The sequence below is a fragment of the Solanum stenotomum genome, chromosome 12 (assembly GCF_019186545.1).
Source record: "Solanum stenotomum isolate F172 chromosome 12, ASM1918654v1, whole genome shotgun sequence".
NCBI lineage: Eukaryota > Viridiplantae > Streptophyta > Magnoliopsida > Solanales > Solanaceae > Solanum > Solanum stenotomum.
Window position 1 is genome coordinate 35,565,667 of NC_064293.1, and position 20,548 is coordinate 35,586,214.

Here is a 20,548-nt window from a genome sequence, read left to right on the forward strand (position 1 = left end):
TTACTATTGGTGAAGAAGATATGCTCTAGTATTTATAGTAATCAATAAATTTGTAACTTTATTGAATAATATAAATTAAAAGAGTAAAATTGTAACTTATATTGATATTAATGTCTTAATTGTAATTTACTAATATCTTTAAGAAGGAATAGAGAAAGGTATTAGAAAAAAGTGATTAATGATGTTAAATGGTTAACAAAATAAATAAAACTATATTTAATTTTTGCAAAATATTAAGGCAGGAAAATAATGAAAAAGGCACAAAATGTAGTGAGGAGAAAAAAAGGATGAATAAGAGAAGGACAATAAAATTTTTTATGAATTGATGAGTTGTAGTAACGGAAAAATGTTGTTTTTTTGGGCTTTATTGATTTCAGTTAGTGACCTTTTCCGTTCTTCAATATAATATGTATAATAATTAACAATTAATGTAATAACTTATAGACAATAAATTAGTATGATTAATTCTTTAATTAAAAAATAAGATAAAATAGAGAAAAAAAAAGTCAAAAAAATGAGGAAAAAGATAAATAGCAATGGAGGCCTTAGAGAGGTGCCACATCACCTTTTTTACATTTGGCTTTATATTATATATAGATGGGTAGGTAAATAACTTGACCAAACATGAGTGATTTGAGTTTGATTTTGTCACCTTTAATTTCAATTTATGTGACACATTTTTCTTATTAATACTCCATCTGTCCCTAATTATTTGTCCACTTTTAAATTGACACACCTATTAAGAAAATAATTAATGACATAATGAGTACCATTTTATCCTTGTTAATTATGAAGTGGATGAAAAGTTCTACATTTTTCAAAGTAATTAATCATTTAATTGAGGGTATAATAGATTAAAAAAAAATTGTCCTTTCTTGATTTGTCAAAATGGACAAGTAATTAGGCACAACTATAAAAGGAAAAGTGGACAAGTAAATAGGGACAGAGGGGGCGTATGTGTTAAAAAGAATGTCACTTTTTTAATTATTAAGAACAATTAACTTTATAATTTTCCTTTTACCATTAAAAAAATAATTTTTGCTCAAATAACTAAGGTTTATTTTAGATTACGTACTTCAAAAGTCTTATTTATTGTTATAATCTTTGTGTCTAGTCAAATAATGTCACAGATTGAGAGGGAGAAAGTATTGAGTTACACTAATAATCCAATTCTGTTTTAAAAAATAATAATAGATGACTGATTTTTAATCTTGGTGTGGTTTTGGCGTATAGGCTCGGACTGGTAAAAAATTCATAATAAAATCAAACCATAACAACCAAATTAATTATATTTACGTATAAGGATATCAAATTACTTAATTCAAAAAATTGAAAAATCATCGAAAAATTTCCTTTTATTTATTTTTTATCATAGCAATTGCGTAAGTATACATATAGTAAGTATACACTTAGGATAATCATAGTATGATTATACAGCACACTAAGGATTACAACTGGATCTGGAGCCTGAATTGTCCTAATAAAATCAAATATTTTATGTGGCTCTGTAATCATAATCGTCTACCTATCTGTCATTACCTTAATTCTGTAGGTATTAATATTGAACCTCTTTGTGTTATGTGTAGTAGGCCCGAAATCATTACACACATCTTTTTACATTGCAATAACGTCCATCAATACTGGGACAATTTAGGTATGTTGAATGAAATCAGGGAGATAGCAGATTCAAACGATGTTGATTGGCTTAATAGTTGTCGTAAGATTAAAAAAAGAATTATCAACAAGAAGTTAGACTGGAGCCTTGCCTTTCCCTTCTATATTTGGAATATATGGCTATCTAGAAACCACAATTATCATAACAATACTAAAGACAATAACCCAATGACCAATCCCTACTAGAGAACCATGAAATTTATACACTTAACTGGGAAGGACACGAGGGGAAAATGTAATACGGAAAATAAAGATGTTGTTAGTTGGGATCCACCGAACTATGGATATAAATTAAATATAGATGGGCCTTTTAACCACAACACAAAAAAAGGGTTGTTCTGCGTGACACCGATGGGAATTGGATAGCTAGTTATAGTGCAAAAATTAATGTAAACTGTCAACAAATGCTGCACTATCATCTCTATTATATGGATTTCTTCTAACTGAAAAATTACACGTTCAACACTTGGAGATAGCAACTGACTCACTCGAGGTAATTAACTTTCTTCCAAATGAAAGAGATATATACTCACACAAATATTTTAAATGAATGCAGGGATTTGATTCATAGAATGGGGAACCCCCCAATCAGGCATGAGCCTCGAGGAAAGAATAAAGTGGTGGATCTGCTAGCCAAAGAAGGCCAGAAGATGAAATCGGACCAACTTTTTGAGGAATGGAGAATTCCACCGTGGTTTGTTTGGAAGATACTAGAAGAAGAAAAGGTAAAAAATCATGTTTCACAAGCCTATAAGCCTCAATGTAATTTGAATTGTAACCAAGTTATATGGCCTGATAACTCATGCACTAGCCATAATGCAGCCACCTCTGTTAGTATTGATACATAATATTATGATCATATAATATCTCCTCTTTTAACCAAAAAAAAGAAGAAGTATCATAAATGAAAAATGAGGTAGTCAAACTAAATTCAAAGTAGTTAGTGACTAAGTTTATATGAATTTGATACTAGCTATGATGCCATTTATTACTTGTTACTTGTAACGCCTCTATATATTTTACTCAACATCTCTACTTCCCATTACTCTCTCACCACCTTTCGATATCATGCCTCGAACACCTTCCCACCGAAATTTATTTCCCACAAGCAGCGGAGGATCCTCCGCTGCAGCTCCTAGTGGATCTAGTAGATCCACTAGTCGCAAATCACCACCACCACCACCTCCCCGTGATCAGAGCAAAGAAAGGTGAGAAAGACATAGATTTTAAAGGTGGTGGCGGAGAATCCAATTGTAATAGTGGCGGTGCGTGGATGCTTCATGTGTGTGACTGTGAATGGTTTGGTGCAAAGACTGGGTGTTAATCTAAAGATGGTAGAGGTAGAGGAGGTGGAGAAAAGCGCGATGTTAGTGAAGTTGTCGAAGATTGAGGGCAGTGAGGGAGGACCGTGGGAGTTGCCGGCGGTGTATGTTGGTGGGAAGCTGTTGGGAGGTGTTGATAAAGTAATGGAGGCTCATGTTAAGGGAGAATTTGTTCCCATGCTTAGGGCAGCTGGAGCCTTATGGCTTTGAAAATTTGTTTTTCTTTTTGTGGACAAGTGCCAATTCAAATGTACTCACTTATGTTGTAGTAATATTAAAACGAAAAGAAGAAATTAGTTAATAAGCTTTTCATCACATTAAGTCAAATAGTTATGTTTAACCATCAAAGCCCTAATTTTACCGATTTCATATTATCAATTTATAATAAAATGGTAATGCAGTATATTAATATACAACTTTGTATTTAACTAAAATTCATCCAAAGAAATGCTATATATGCAGTTTTGGATATACTTAAGTTTCTTTATTCGTATGTATACTGCAGATATTATTTATTTTGCTCATTTTTTTGTTCAGTATTTAAGGGTAAATTATTCAGGTAAACATTCAAAAATATGTATTACAGCCAGATATAGTTCTAACTAATAAGGTTAAATATAATATTAGAAATAATTCTACTAGATACACAAAAACCAAATATTTGTACTGATCATAAAATGCCTCAAGATTGTTAATGTGAGAAGTAGTTAGTTGGTCGGTTGCAGCGGAATAATAAGTACTCAATTAGTATTAATAAGAGATTTTGATTTTGTTTCTACACAAATTCAGATCTAATTGAGTCTAATGTGAATACTGAAATGAGACAAAAATAAAAACAAAAAAAAATGTGAGAAGTAGTTTGTAACTTTGTATTAATTCAATTGTTGACTGTCAATTATGAAACAAACAATATTGACTTTTCAGATCATTTTAATTGATCATTATCCAAATTAGCCATTAGAGTGAGTGTGAGTGTAGATACTCCTTCGTTCCATTTTAATTATCGCTTTATTATTAAAAAAGTTGTTCTAAAATAAGTTACTTTAGTAATTCAAGACTAAAATTAATAATTATTTTTAATTATATTTTAATTAAGTATAGCTAAGTGATAATTATGCGCGAGCTTTCATTATTTAAGTATAGTTAAGTGATAAATTATGTGCGAGCTTTCATAATTTGATGTAAAATAAACTTAACACAATTACGTGATTTAATAAAGTGAGATATTTATTAATTAAATATAATTAAGTGACAATTATAAATGTTTAACACCTATTATGCTTTCCTTATTTGATGTAAAAAATTTGGATAAATTTATACGAATAAATTTTCACCATTGAAATGACAATATTACTGTCTATTTTCTTTTGTATCTTTTGTCATTAAATACATCACAAATAATGTGAATGCTCCTGCTTTTTACCACCAACTGTCAATCATTAACTTAGATTCTTTACTTGGTAGAAGTAAAATGTCCTACATTTAAGGTTTCACCACTTAAAAATAAAAATAATTACTTCATCCGTAAATAGACGGAAGTTAAAATGAGTAAATTATTGACCCATTCAATAATTATTTAGGAGAAAATGTTGGTCACTATTAAAATTTTCAAGTCACCCAATTTTTCTTAACTTTTAATTATTTTATTTGTCGATTTTTTAATATTTTTTTTGTACCTAAAACATTTAATTTTTTCTTTATGACTATATAAAACATATCAAATAAAAAAATATATTATTTTAATAATATTTGAAAAAAATTCTCATTAGTCAAGTTGTGCTACACATCAACTTAATTTTCATTGGACTGAAATGAGTTAAACTAGTAAATGGGCATATCAATAAGCTGTCCAAACTTGAGAAGTTCAGTTTTTTTTTTTTTTTTGAAAAGTTTAAGTTTGACTTTGTCACCCTGGTCTTTTTTATAATTTTTAACTTTAAAATTCTATTTTACCATATATGAAATGGTTTATACACAAACGTCGATCAAGTTTATATTAGATTATAAGTATTCTTTTTCTTAAAATTTTATGACTAATCAAATGATGATGTTACACAAATTGAAATGGAAAAAGTATCTAGTAACATTAACTTCTTATAAATTGTAGAGTTATTTGGATTAATTATTAGAACAAGGATAGATAAAACAACATATAAGGGCATCTTTCATTTCTTAAAATGAACATTTCATGTGAACTAGATCTATTTAATTTAGCTAAAATATATTCCCTTTTATTTTTACTTGTCATTATTTGACTTGACACATTTATTAAAAAAATAATTATTGATATAAGTATTTTACCAAATTATCTTTATTAAATGATATTTAGTACTAGGTCTTCGAAAATGATATTTAATGTTGAGGGTAACATGAAAAATATAATTATCTTTTTTTTATTTATTAAATGTGACAAGTAAAAAACAAATTATTTAAGAAATAAGTGACAACAAAAATAAACCGAGAGAGTAGTTAAAAAATGAAAACGTTCTATTTATATTTAGCTAAGGTCGAATTGATCGGTGCACTAGCCAAAAAAATTTATTCAACTTTTACTTTTTAAAAATAATAAAAGACTGATTTTTAATCTTCGTGTGTTTTGACGTGTAAAAATTCAATTATTTTTTTTAATAATAAAAGACTGATTTTTAGTCTTCATGTGTTTTGACGTGTATGCTCGGAGTGAGAAAAAAATATAATAATTATGAAAATATAGTTAAATTTAAAAACACCATAAATGAATGATGATACAGTCAAACTAAATTCAAAGTAATTAGTAACGTCATTTATTACTTCTTACTTATAACGCGCTTATATATTTCACTCTTTCTAGCATCTTCACTTCACATTATTTTCTCACCACCTTTTGATATCATGCGTCAAACAACTTCCCACTGAAATTTCTTTCCCACAAGCAGCGGAGGATCATCCGCTGTATCTGCTAGTCGCGAATCACCACCACCACCACCTCCTCCCGGTGATGAGAGCACCAAAAAGGTGAGAAAAACGGGGATTGCAAATTTAATTTCTTTTTCTTTTTGTGGACAAGTGGCAATTCAAATGTACTCAGTTATGTTGTAGTAGTATTAAACATGAACTTTTTTATGCAAGAAAATCAAAGCCCTAATTTTACTGATTTCATATCATCAATTTATAATAAAATGGTAATGCAGTATATACATATCTTTGTATTTAACTAAAATTCATCCAAAGAAATGCTATATATGCAGTTTTAGATATACCTAAGTTTCTTTAATCGTATATATACTGCAGTTTTTATTTATTTTGCTCATTTTTGTGTTCAGTATTTAAGGGTAAATTATTCAGGTAAACAACAAAAATCTTTCAAAAATATGTATTACAACCAGAGATAATTCTAACTAATAAGGTTAAATATAATATTTGAAATCATTCTACTCAATAAACAAAAACCAACTATATGTACTGATCATAAAATGCCTCAAGATGTGTTAATGTGAGAAGTAGTTAGTTGGTCGGTTGCAGCGGGATAATAAGTACTCAATTAGTGTTAATAAGAGATTTTGAGTTTGTGGTCTAGATAAATATGAAATCATCTTTGTTAAAAGTGTGTTTTACTCATGTTTAAAATTTTCCTACACAAATTCAGATCTAATTGAGTCTCAATGTGAATACCGAAATCAGACAAAATAAAATAAAATGTGAGAAGTAGTTTGTAACTTAGTATTAATTTAATAGTTGACTGTCAATTATGAAGCAAACAATATGACTTTTCAAATTATTTTAATTGATCATTATCCAGATTAACCATTAGAATTATTTTGAGTGTGATACTCCTTCGTCCCATTTTAATTATCGCTTTATCATTAAAAAATTGTCCTAAAATAAGTTATTTTAGTAATTCAAAACTAAAATTGATAATTATTTTTAATTATATTTTTAATTAAGAGTTAAGTGATAATTTTGTGCGAGCTTTCATTAATTTGATGTAAAATAAACTTAACACAATTGCGTGATTTAATAAAGCGAGATTTATATTAATTAAATATAATTAAGTGACAATTATATGTGTTTAACACCTATTATGCTTTCATTATTTGATGTAAAAAATTTATACGAATAAATTTTCACCATTGAAATGACAATATTACTGTCTATTTTCTTTTGTATCTTTTGTCATTAAATACGTCGCAAATAATGTGAATGCTCCTGCTTTTTACCACCAACTTTCAACCATATATGAAATGGTTTATACACAAATGACTCAAGTTTATATTAGATCATAAATATTCTTTTTCTTAATATTTTATGACTAATCAAATGATGTCACACAAATTGAAATGGAAGAAGTATTTAATAACATTAACTTCTTATAAATTGTATGTACTTATTATTGCAAGATTTTAAAGTTATTTAGATTAATTATTAGAACAAGGATAGATAAAACAACAATAAGGGCATCTTTGATTTCTCAGCAACATTTAATGTGAACTAGATCTATTTAATTTAGCTAAAACGTATTCCCTTTCATTTTTACTTTTCATTATTTAACTTGACATATTTATTAAGAAAATAATTATTGATATAAGTATTTTATCAAACTACCCTTATTAAATGATATTTAGTACTAGATCTTCCAAAATAATTTGAAGAATAAATATTTAATATTGAGGGTAACATGAAAAATATAATTATCTTTCCTTGATATATCAAAAATGACAAGTATTTAACTTTTACTTTTAAAAAAATAATGATCGACTGATTTTTAATCTTCGTGTGTTTTGACGTGTAAAAATTCAATTTTTACTTCTTTTTTTAAAATAATAGAAGACTGATTTTTAGTGAGTCCTGAGCCAAAAGGGTAAAAAAAATTGTCAAAAATTTCAAAAGGGTACATCAATTTTTTTTAAACCAAAAGGGCAAAATCGCTCGTGACGGAGCGATTCTCTTCTGATAAAATTGACGCCGTTACTGTTAAAAAACATAAAAATCGCTGCCCCAATAGCGATTTTATCAAAAATAATAATTTAATATCGCTGCACCAGCAGCGTTTTTCTCAAAAAAAGAAAAACTTTTTAAAATTGAAATTGTTGCTATAACAGCAATTTTCTTTAGAAAGTTAATTTTTTTAAAAAAAAATATCGCTTGCAAGGGAGCAATTTCATTTTAAAAAAAATTGCATTTTAAATATTTTGCTGCTTTGAAGAAAGCAGTGATTTTTAAAAAAAGTTTTTTGTTTTTTTTTTTTAGAAAATCGCTGCCTGGCAAGCGATTTTTAATAAAAATAATTAAATTTTTTTAAGAAAATGTCTGCTATATAGCAGCTATTTCAATTTTTTTAAAAAAATTAAATTTTTTTTTTTTTGAGAAAAAGACTGCTGGGGTAGCATTGTTAAAAAACTATTCACAAAATCGCTGCCACAACAATAATTTAAAAAAAAAAAAGAAAAAAAAATTTGGACGAAATCGCTATTGGGGCAACGATTTTTATGTTTTTTAAAGGAGTAACAACATCAATTTTGTTAGAAGAAAATCTCTCCGTCAGGAGCAATTTTACCCTTTTGGTTAAAAAAAAAATTGATGTGCCCTTTTGAAATCTTTGACAATTTTTTTTGCCCTTTTAACTTTAAACTTGATTTTTAGTCTTCATGTGTTTTGACGTATTTGCTCGGAGGGGGGAAAAATTATAATAATTGCGAAAGTATAGTTAAAATTAAAAACACCATAAATGAGTGATGATATAGTCAAACTAAATTCAAAGTAGTTAGTGACGTCATTTATTACTTCTTATTTGTAACGCTTATATATTTCACTCTCTTTCTATCATCTAATTCACTTCACATTATTTTCTCACCACCTTTTGATATCATGCGTCGAACAACTTCCCACCGAAATTTCTTTCCCACAAACAGTGGAGCATCATCCGCTGTATCTGCTAGTGGATCTAGCGAATCACCACCTCCTCCCGATGATGAGAGCACCAAAAAGGTGAGAAAAACGGGAATTGCAAAGGTGGTGGCGGAGAATTCAATTGTGATTGTGGCCGTGTTGGGATGCTTCATGTGCGTCACTGTGAATGGTTTGATGCAAAAACTAGGTGTAAATCCAAAGATCGTAGAGGTGAAAGAGGCGGAGAAAACCGCGACTTTGGTGCAGCTGGCGAAGATTGAGGACGGGAGCGGTGGACCGTGGGAGTTGCCGGCGGTATATATTGGTGGGAAGCTGTTGGGTGGCGTTGATAAAGTAATGGAGGCTCATCTCAACGGAGAATTTGTTCCCATGCTTAGGGCAGCTGGAGCCATATGGCTTTAAATCTCTTTTTTATTTCTTCTTTCAGTGGACAAGTGGCAGTTAAAATGTACCCACTTATGTAGTGGTATTGGACATCAACTTTTATATATATCTATGGAAGAAATGAAACTTTTGAAACATTGATCCAGCGATAGATATTTATGTGATTATAAATAAATAAAATAGAAAATTTCAAGTTGAATTGTTTCTAAAAAGGATGTACGATATACTTTTTTAACAATCTAAAAATAAATAAATAAATAACACATAATATAAATTGAGACGGGTAAAGTACTAGTAGATAAGCTTACATCTGCGATTGATTTTAGTTTAGCTTGGCTGAATTGCAGGATCTTCCTTTAATTTTTTTTTTTTTTAATGAAACCCCTAATATTACTGATTTCATTGAACAACTACTTTATCAGATTATTAATTCGTATGTATACTGCACTTTTTATTTATTTTGCTCATTTTTGCATTCAGTATTTAAGGGTCAATTAGTCAGGTAAACAACAAAAATCAATTAAGAATTATATTAAAACTCGATCGAGATAATTTTAGTAATTATGTTTTTTAATCATGAAAATCAATAGTCTTTTTGGAAAATCAAGTTTGATAGTTCCATGTATAATTGGTTAAATATAATTTGAAACAATTCTACTCGATAAACAAAAACCAACCATACGTACTGATCAAAATGCCTCAGCCCTCAAGTAAGATGTGTCAATGTGAGAAGTAGTCAATCGGTTGTAGCGAAGTAATAAGTACTAATTTTGTGTTAATCAGAAGTTTTGGATTTTATTTTAGCTAAATATGAAATAACCTTTGTTAGAAGTGCTATGTTTTACTACAATGTAAAAATTCTCTATAAAATTCAAATCTAATCGAATTTCAAAATGACTACTAGACAGCTGGCAAAAATAAAAAAATGTAAGTAGTTGACTATCAACTGTGAGGCAATAATGCCAATTCTGATGATTTTAATTGATCATTATCCAAATTAAATATATTAAAATTATTGTGAGTGTACATATTCCTCCGTAGCATTTTAAATATCGCTTTAACATTAAAAAAAAATTGTTTCATTTTAATAATTCAAAACTAAAATTGATAAAAAAAAATTTAACTATACCCTAATTAATATTTATAAAAATTCTTTATAATAATGTTCAATTCTAAAAAATATAATAAGAATAATTTAATATATTATGCTTGTATTTATTATTATTTTCTTAATTAACATGAAAAAAGTTAAAATGATAGTCAAAATGGAAAAAAAAATATTTAATTTTTACTTTTTTAAAATAATAAAAAACTGATTTTTACCCTTCGTGTTTCGGCGTGTTATATGCTCGGAGTGTGGGGAAAAAATCATAATAATTGGGACGGAGATTATAAATGAATGATGATATAGTCAAAATAAATTCAAAGTAGTTGGTGATGGAGATTACATGAATTTGATATTAGCTATGACACTCATTTATTACTTCTTACTTGTAACGGCCCTATATATTTCATTCTTTCTAGCATTTTTACTTTACATTATTCTCTCACCACCTTTTGATAATATCATGTCTCACCATAATTTCTTTTCCACAAGCAGCGGAGGATCCTCCGCTGCAGCTACTGGTGGATCCAACGGATCCACTAGTAATCAGAGCACCAGAAAGGTGAGAAAAACGAGGGTTGCAAAGATGGTGGCGGATAATGCTGTAGTAATTGTGGCTGTACACGGATGCTTCATGTGCGTTACTGTGAATAGTTTGGTGCAAAGACTAGGTGTTAACCCGAAGATGATAGAGGTAGAGGAGGAGGAGAAAACCGCGACATTGGTGAAGCTATCGGAGGACCGTGGGAGTTGCCGGCGGTATATGTTGGTGGGAAGCTATTGGGAGGAGTTGATAAACTTATAGAGACTCATCTCAAGGGAGAACTTGTTCCCATGCTTAGGGCAGCTGGAGTCTAATGTCTTTGAAAATCTCTTTTTCTTTTTTTTTCTCTTTTTATGGACAAGTGGCAATTCAAATGTACCCTCTTAGTTATGTGGTGGTAATATTGGACAATCAAAAATAAATTGAAAAATATTATTTCTAAAAAATAATGGACTATAAGATAATAAAAAAGTTTTTTATCCTCACATCAATGCATCAAGTTATATAGTTAAGTTTAACGATCTTAAGCAACTTTAAGATTATCTGCTACTGATTTTAGTTTAGGTTGAATGGGACTATCTTCTTTTAATTTATTCTTATTTATTCGAATTAATAATCAAAGCCCTAATGTTACTGATTTCATTGAACAACTATTTTAAAATGATGAAGTTAATTCCAGTATTAGCATTAAATGGTAATGCATTAAACTTATATGTTTGTAGTTAACCAAAATTCATCCAAAGAATTGATACATATGCAGATTTAGAATTCATTAAGTTTATTTATTCGTATATATACTGAATTATTATTTATTTTGCTCATTTTTGCACTCAGTAATTAAGGGTAAATTATTCAGGTAAACAACAAAAATCAATCAAGAATTATATTATAACCAGAGATAATTTTAACTAAAAATGTTTTTTTAATCATGAATATCAACAATCTTCTTGGAAATTCAAGTTTGATAGTCAAATATAATTATATCTGAAACAATTCTACTCGATAAACAAAAATCAACTATACGTACTGATCAAAATGCCTCGAGTAAGATGTATTAATAATGTGCGAAGTAGTTAATCGGTTGCAGTGGAATAATAAGTACTCATTTGATGTTAATAAGAGATTTTAGGTTTGTTATTTAGCTAAATATGAAATCACTTTTGTTAGAAGAGATGTTTTACTTCTGTATAATTTTTTTTACAGAAATTCAAATCTAATCAAGTCTCAATGTGAATACTGAACATGGTGAAAACCAAAAATGTAAAGAGTAGTTTGTATTAATTCAATAGTTTGTTGGGTTCTGAAAGGTGATTAAGGCGTCATGCGAAAATTTACAATTTGCAAATCATATAGTTGATAAATCAGATAACAAAAACTTATACAAATATTATTATATCAAAACTAATATAAAAAAAAACATTGAAACTTTAGAGAGATTAAATCTCCCCATAAACAAGACTCTTAAACAACTACATTGTGGATGTTATTGTTGTTCTTGATATGAGAAGAGGGCTCTTCAATTTATAGATCTCCTAAGTTTTCCTTTAAGGAAATAATAAACCAAATATAGAAGAAAAATATATTTTCCTTTCATGAAAAGTAAAAACATTTATGATAATATTTTGTCTTTTTTTTAAGAAAAAATAAATTTCAAATAAAGTAAGAAAATCAAGGTAAAACCTTAACATAGTTGACTGTCAACTACTCAATTGTGAGTGTAAACACTCCCCACGTTCCATTTTAATTATTGCTTTATCATAAAAAAATTATCTCAAATTGTAATTTCAAATTAAAAATTATTATAATAATTATTTTTAACTATATCTCTAATATTAAAAAAAGAGTTTTTTTTTAATGATATTCAGCTCTCCAAAAGTATTTACTAATAAATAAAAATAATTTAGTAAACTATGTTTTATATTCTTAATAAATGTTAAAAAAAGAAATTCAAATGATACTTAAAAATAGTACTATTTCACGCACTTGTCACTTTAAAAAGCTCACGATAATTGTGGAATGAGGAAAAAAAGGGATTGAAAAGATGAGGACAGATGATAAAATGGATGACGTAACCACTAAAAAATTTCTTAAATAAATATTCACATAAGTAAAAATTAAAGCTATAAAAAAAAAGGAAATTAATTTCGTAAGATATTTTATTTCTTATTCTTTATTTTTTTTTCAGAATAAACTAAAATGCATATCCTTAAGTCTTGGATGTTCTCATGTTTCACACTTCTGGTCCAATTTTTTTTTACTAAAACAAATGTTTAGTGCGTAGGTTAGTTTAATGACCATAAATTGTGTGACATCAAATAATTATATTCTTGCCATTCATAAATATTGTGACTAAATTGACTAGGTGCCTATTTGAATTGCCTATTAATTTGTCGTTTATAAGTCAAAAGTTATAAATTAGAATTTCTAAGTTAGTTAGTGGTCATAAATTGCGTGACACTAAATAATTATATTCTTACAATCTGTGAATATTACAACTAAAGTTGGCAAGGTGCCCATTTAATTCGAATTGACTGTTAGTTTGTTGGTTATAAGTAAAAAATTATAAAAAAATATTTCTACGTTAGTTTAGCGATCATAAATTGAGTGACAACAAATAATTATATTCTTGTAATCCACGAATATTACGTCAAAAGTTGACTAGGTGCCCATTTAATTTGAAATGACTATTAGTTGGTCGTTTAAAAGTCAAAAGTTATAAATTAAAATTTTCAATTTATGATTTTATTATTTTGACTAAAAACATTTTTTAATTTTATTCAAACACTATATAATTACTTAAAAGTTATTTTAACTTAAAACACTTGAAATAAATCAATTCAAACAGACTCTAAATAAGTTAGATGCATGGCCCTGATCAGATGCTCTCTTTGGGATTAAACGGTGGAGTTCTCTAGTCAACTACTCCCCCGGTCGCTATTTATTTGTCAAATGTTTCCTAATTGATTTTTCTTTTTATTTGTCATTTTTAACAAATTAAGGAAGAACAATTTTCTTTTTCCAGTTATACCCTTAATTTAATAACATTGAGTTAGATTTTTGGAAAATGTAGTAATTATTCTCTGTCCAATAATAGTTGTCCATTATTGATTTGATACACTCCTTAAGAAACAATAAATAATAGGAGTGATATTACTATATTATCCTTTGACTTTACTAAATTTAATGCTTTGAAAATTGTGTTAGATGATAAATAATATTTAATAGCGAGGATAAAATAGACACAAAATGAAAATTATCTCTTGATTTTCTAAATTGGATAAGTATTGTTGTACGACTATTTTTAGTATAGTGGACAATTATTGTTGGACAGAGAGAGTACATATATTTGAGATTCTATCAATTAATATGAATACGATGATAAACTCACTATACTAATCATTACTTTTTAATAAGTATTGTAGACAATAAAATTCGCGTCGAGAAAACAATAATCAAGAACGGAAAATTATGCAACAGTCGTTTTTATTATTTCAAAGTGCGAGTGTTACAATCTCTATTATTCCTCTGAATTCGCCTTTTCAAATATAATTCAAGGGCTCTTGAGCTTGATCTTGAACTTGAGATTTATCTCGATCTTGATCTCTATCTTGATCTTGATCTTAAACTTGGACTTGGACTTGGACTTGATTTTGAACTTTATCTTGATCTTGAACTTGAACTTAAACTTTATCTTGATCTTGACTTCTAGTTGAATCCAAGGGCTTCGAGCTTGATCTTGAATCCGGCGGTCTTGATCTTGATCATTCTTGATCTTTATCGTTCTTGATCTTGATCGTTCTTGAGACTTGAATGTTCTTGAAACTTGAATGCTTGAATTCTTGAACTTGTAGAGAAATCTGCAGCTTTTGATCCACGAGTTTTCTCTAGCTTCTTGTTAAAATTCTTGGTCCTCTTTTCTGATTTATGAAGACCCCTATTTATAGTTTTAAAATAGAGGATTTGTGATTAGAAGAGGACTCCCCCCGGCCAATCAGATTTAAGTGACATGGCATATGGGCTTTATGTAGCGGGCTTTAATTAAATTCATATTTATTGAATTTAAATAATTAACTCAATTATATTAATCCATAATATTTATTTGGACTAATATATTAATGAATTTAATATAATTCCAATCATTTTATAAATTTATATTTAATAAATTTTAAATGATTACAAATGCCCCCTGCTTCAAGTCTCGTCGAGATATTTTATCTTTCAAAGACTAGACTTGAAGTATTAATTAAATAATAATTTATTTGAGATTCCCCTGCAATGTTTAATTTGTTGTCTGACTCCAATACATGTAATTGGAGTGGGCACGTGAATCTACCACTTTCAAACATATATTTGACCAATTTGAATCATGATAGGAGGCAAATATATGCTTGTTAAAAAGCAATAAGAAAACCAATTTGACTAGGACTATATTTCCGTCAATTACTTTAGCATAGCCAAAAAGGAATTGCTATTAGTCTAGGAGAGGGATTTTATAATGCCATTTAAATTCAAAATGTAGTTGAACTAGGAATTGTAGTCCCACTTAATTTCAAATTCATATCATTTTTCATTGTCCTAGCAAAAAAAGGAATTGTAATTGGACTAGGAGAGAGATTGTATTCCCACCACATGACATCTATAAATAGACACATAGTATCCATAATTTTGTCTTCAATTGCAGATTGTGAGCTACGAGCCTGTGACGAAAGGGGCATAATTCAAGGTAGTTTTCCTCCCTTTTTCTGATTTTCGTCACCCTTTCTACAGCTTGACACGTTTGTCGTAGAAAATTCATATCTCATTGTAGAAAAATCGAAATCAAGAACGGTTTGATTTTTCAAAAACTAGACTTCTTGATCTCTAACATATCCAAAATTCAGAATTTAATACCTTCAGAATATTTCTAGATGATTTTTTTTTAGTTAGCTTTAAATTCTGTCATGCTGAAAATTCCAGATTTGTGTGGCTTTATTAAAACTCTTGTGTCTTGATGTAGGAACGACGAAATCACAAGCCGCTTGATTATTTAGAATCTAGACACAAAGGTCTACAATATATCCAAAATTCAAGGTTTAATACCTTCAGAATCTTTCTAGGTGATTTTTTGAAGTTAACTTTAAATTCTGTCATGCAGCTGATATTCTTAAGGCGAAAGAGGATAGATACACATCCCCGCCCTAAGAAAGGTAATTTATGGTATTCTTAAGGCGAAAAGAGGATGGATACGCATCCCCGCCCTAAGAAAGGTAATCTAAAGGAATTCTTTAAGGTGAAAAGAGGATGGATACTCATCCCCGCCCTAAGAAAGGTAATCTAAAGGTATTCTTTAAGGCGAAAAGAGGATGGATACGCATCCCCGCCCTAAGAAAGGTAATCTAAAAGTATTCTTTAAGGCGAAAAGAGGATGGATACGCATCCCCGCCCTAAGAAAGGTAATCTAAAGGAATTCTTTAAGGTGAAAAAAGGATGAATACTCATCCCCGCCCTAAGAAAGGTATTCTTTAAGGCGAAAAGAGGATGGATACTCATCCCCGCCCTAAGAAAGGTAATCTAAAGGTATTCTTAAAGGCGAAAAGAGGATGGATACGCATCCCCGCCCTAAGAAAGGTAATTTAAATGTATTCTTTAAAGGCGAAAAGAGGATGGATACGCATCCCCGCCCTAAGGAAAGGTAACTTTATGGTATCCTTAATGTGAAAAGAGGATGGATACGCATCCTCACCTTAATGAAGGTAATTTAGAGGTCAAGACTTGAAAACTTCAACTTTCAAACTTCAAATAATTTGAAGACTTCAACTTGCAGACTTAAAGAATTTGAAGACCTCAACTTGCAGACTTAAAGAATTTGAAGACCTCAACTTGCAGACTTGAAGAATTTGAAGACATCAACTTGCAGACTTGAAGAATTTGAAGACATCAACTTGCAGACTTGAAGAATTTGAAGACATCAACTTGCAGACTTTGAAGAATTTGAAGACTTCAACTTGTATACTTGGAAGACTTGAAGACCTTCAGCCTGTATACTTGGAGGATTTAAAGACATCAACTTGCATACTTGGAAGACTTTGAAGGCCTTCTACCTGTATACTTGGAGGATTTGAAGACTTCAACTTGCATGTTTAGAAGACTTAAAGACTTCAATTTTAAAGAAACTTCAAGCATGTTGTTAACCGAACTCATTTTTTTTTAAAGGTTTGCCCCCATCTATTGACCAATGAATACTTCGTACAAGTCTAAGGTTTGATGGGACAAAAGATAAAACAAAATACTTATCACTTTGATTGTCATGTGACAGATCAAGTGGGAACATGTGGTTTTTTGACACTCATGCAACTGAACTTAGGATATATTCTAAGCGCCTACGTACCTCAGTGAAGAGGATCAAGTCACAACGTAGTTCTGGGGGATTGAGTGAATTTTTTTTTAATTTTTTTTTTTTGTGTCGTACACAGTTTATACTCTTGCGGGCCAAGAGTGACATGCAGTTTAGGCTCGTACCTTAAGGGGCATCATCTTACTTCATGGGTAGTACCTCTTTAGGAACTTTGCATTAATAGGACCGATCCTTACGCCATCTGCATCAACAAGCTTGTAAGCACCATGAGAATATGTTTCTTGTACGACATATGGTCCATCCCACTTTGAGGTAAATTTGCCCCCAGAATTGTGCGAAGTAATGATGGGTCTTCTTACTGCGAGAACTTGGTCTCCAACTTGAAAACACCTCAAGCGAACTTTTTTATTGAAAGCACGAGATAGACGAGCTTGATAACATTCAAGGTTTTGTTGGGCTTCTAGCCTCTTTTCGTCAAGTGCTTCTAACTCAGCAAGACGCAGTCGAGCATTTTCTTCTTCAGTGAGCCCTTCTTGAATAGCAAGTCTTAAGGAAGGTATTTGACGCTCGAGTGGCAGGACTGTTTCAACTCCGAAAGCAAGTGAATATGGTGTTGCTTGAGTTAGAGTGCGGTATGTCGTTCTATATGCCCACAAAGCTTCTTCCATTCTTTCATGCCAATCTCGTTTGGACTTGGAGACAACTTTCTTGAGGAGGTTGCATAGAGTTTTATTAAATGCTTCAGCAAGACCATTGGCGGCAGCATGATACATAGAAGATTTACGCTGCTTGAAGTTAAAGAGATCACAAATTTTGTTCATTAACTTATTATCAAATGGCTTGCCATTGTCTGTTATAATGTAGCGAGGGATGCCAAAGCGATATATGATATTCACTCGGATAAAATTTGCAACATTCTCTTTCTTCACTTCTTTAAGAGCGACAGCTTCAGCCCATTTTGAGAAGTAATCTGTTGCAGCCAAGATGTACAAGTGTCCACCAGAAGATTTTGGTAGTGGTCCCACAACATCCAATCCCCAAGCGTCAAATGGCCAAGATGCAATAGTTGGGTGCAATACTTCGGGCGGCTGATGTATAAAATTCGCATGAAATTGACAAGCATCGCACCTCCGAGCATAATCTAAGCAATCCTTCACCATGGTTGGCCAATAATACCCCATCCTCTTTATGTGAAAGTGGAGTTTTGGTCCAGATTGATGTGATCCACACACTCCCGAGTGTGCTTCTTGCAAAGCTTGAATTGCTTCTTCCTCTCCCAAACATCGTAATAGTACACCCTCAAATGATCTTCTATATAATGTGTCCTTGTAGTAAAGGAAGCGAGGTGCACGACGACGAATATCAGTCCTTCTCCTTGGATTTTCTGGAAGTATCCCATAACACATGTAGTCAATAATGGGTTGTCTCTAATCTTCCTTTACGGCTTCAGAAACAGCAACGAGATGCTCAAGCTCATTTTCTATATATTCTTCCTCATTTGGTGGTGGTACTATCCATCTTTGACAAATAGTAACTTTTGTTTGATCAGGAAGGGTTAGAGTTGAAGCTAGGGCAGCCAATGCATCAGCTTTCTTATTTTTCGTTCTACGCACATGTTGAAGGGTTACATCTCCAAGCCATCCTATCAACTTTTGGGCATAGCCATGATAAGGACGCAATTCGGGCTTCTTCACCTCATAACTCCCCAAGAGTTGGTTTATCACCAATTGAGAGTCACCAAAGACTTGTAAGTGTAATTGCTTCATATCGACGGCCATCTCAAGTCCAAGTATCAATGCTTGGTATTCAGCGACATTATTAGAGCAACATTGCTTCAAAGTAAAGGAGAATGGTAGAATCTCTTCTTGCGATGTGATGAACACTACGCCAGCGCCAGCTCCGCCACGATGTGCAGCCCCATCAAAGTACATTTTCCAAGGAGGTTGAATTTCAATAGACATCGCATCTTCATCAGGAAGATCATCAGTTAACTCCCAATCATCGGGTATCGGATGGTCTGCCAAGAAATCCGCTAATGCTTGTCCCTTCATAGCTTTCTGAGGGATGTACACAATCTCAAACTGTTGGAATTGGAGGTACCATCTTGCTAGTCGGTCACTAAGGACAGGTTTTGACATAACAAACTTGATGGGATTTGCTCTAGAAATGAGGCGGACAACATGCGCTTGAAAATAATGCTTCATCTTTTGAATTGAGAAGACTAGCGCCAAGCATAATTTTTCAATCGGTGAATAGTTCAGCTCATTTGGTGTCATCGTTCTACTCAAGTAGTAAAGAGAGTTTTCTTTGCCTTCACTATTCTCTTGAGCTAACAGGGCTCCTACGGACCTTTCTTGTGCCGCAATGTAGAGTATCAATGGCTTTCCAGGTATAGGGGCTGCCAAAACTGGAGGTTTTGCTAGATATGACTTGATACTTTTAAAGGCATCGCTACATGTTTCGTCCCAATTAAAAGGAGCGCCTTTCTTCATGAGATGACCGAATGGTTGGCATCGTCCTGCTAGGTTTGAGATGAACCTCCTCAAGTAGGCTAGCTTTCCTTGGAGACTTTTTAACTCATGAATGTTTTGAGGTGCAGGCATCTTCAATATTGCATCAACTTTGGCTTGATCAATTTCAATTCCTCGATGTCTCACAATGAAGCCAAGGAACTTTCCAGAAGTAACTCCAAAGGCACACTTCAATGGATTCATCCTTAGTTGATATCTTCGAAGCAGCTCAAACACCATTCTTAAGTCTTTCAAATGATCACTCCTCTTTATGGATTTTACCACCAGGTCATCCACATAACATTCAACATTTTTATGGAGCAAGTCATCAAATATATTTTGCATAGCCCTTTGATATGTAGCACCAGCATTCTTTAAACCAAATGGCATCACTTCGTAGCAATAAATACCCTTAGGTATGCGAAATGCGGTGAGCTCTTCATCCTTTGGAGCCGTGCGGATTTGATTATATCCAGAAGAACCGTCCATGAATGACATTGCTTCATATCCAGTGGTGGCATCAATCATCAGCTCTGGAATGGGAAGAGGAAACTCGTCTTTAGGGCATGCATTATTAAGATCTCTAAAGTCAACACATACTCGAATTTGACCATTCTTCTTTTTCACAGGAACAATATTTGAAATCCATGTAGGATATTTAACTTCACGAATAAAGCCTGCCTCAATGAGTTTACTAACTTCATTTTCTATCAATGGAACCAAGTCTGGCCTAAAGCGTCTTTGAGCTTGCTTAATGGGACGAGAACCATTTTTGACTGCCAACTGATG

General features: G+C 31.2%; 2 protein-coding genes across 2 annotated transcripts; both read left to right on the forward strand.

The window, feature by feature from the left end:
* Positions 1-2,742: 2,742 nt before the first annotated feature.
* Positions 2,743-3,206, forward strand: LOC125847388 (monothiol glutaredoxin-S9-like). Its single transcript, XM_049527019.1, has 2 exons — positions 2,743-2,882; positions 2,987-3,206. The coding sequence occupies exons 1-2, from the start codon at positions 2,743-2,745 to the stop codon at positions 3,204-3,206; spliced, it is 360 nt and encodes a 119-aa protein (XP_049382976.1).
* A 5,634-nt stretch (positions 3,207-8,840) lies between these two features.
* Positions 8,841-9,284, forward strand: LOC125847390 (glutaredoxin-C9-like). Its single transcript, XM_049527020.1, has one exon. It carries the CDS (start codon positions 8,841-8,843, stop codon positions 9,282-9,284), a length of 444 nt encoding a protein of 147 aa, XP_049382977.1.
* The last annotated feature ends 11,264 nt before the right edge of the window (positions 9,285-20,548 follow it).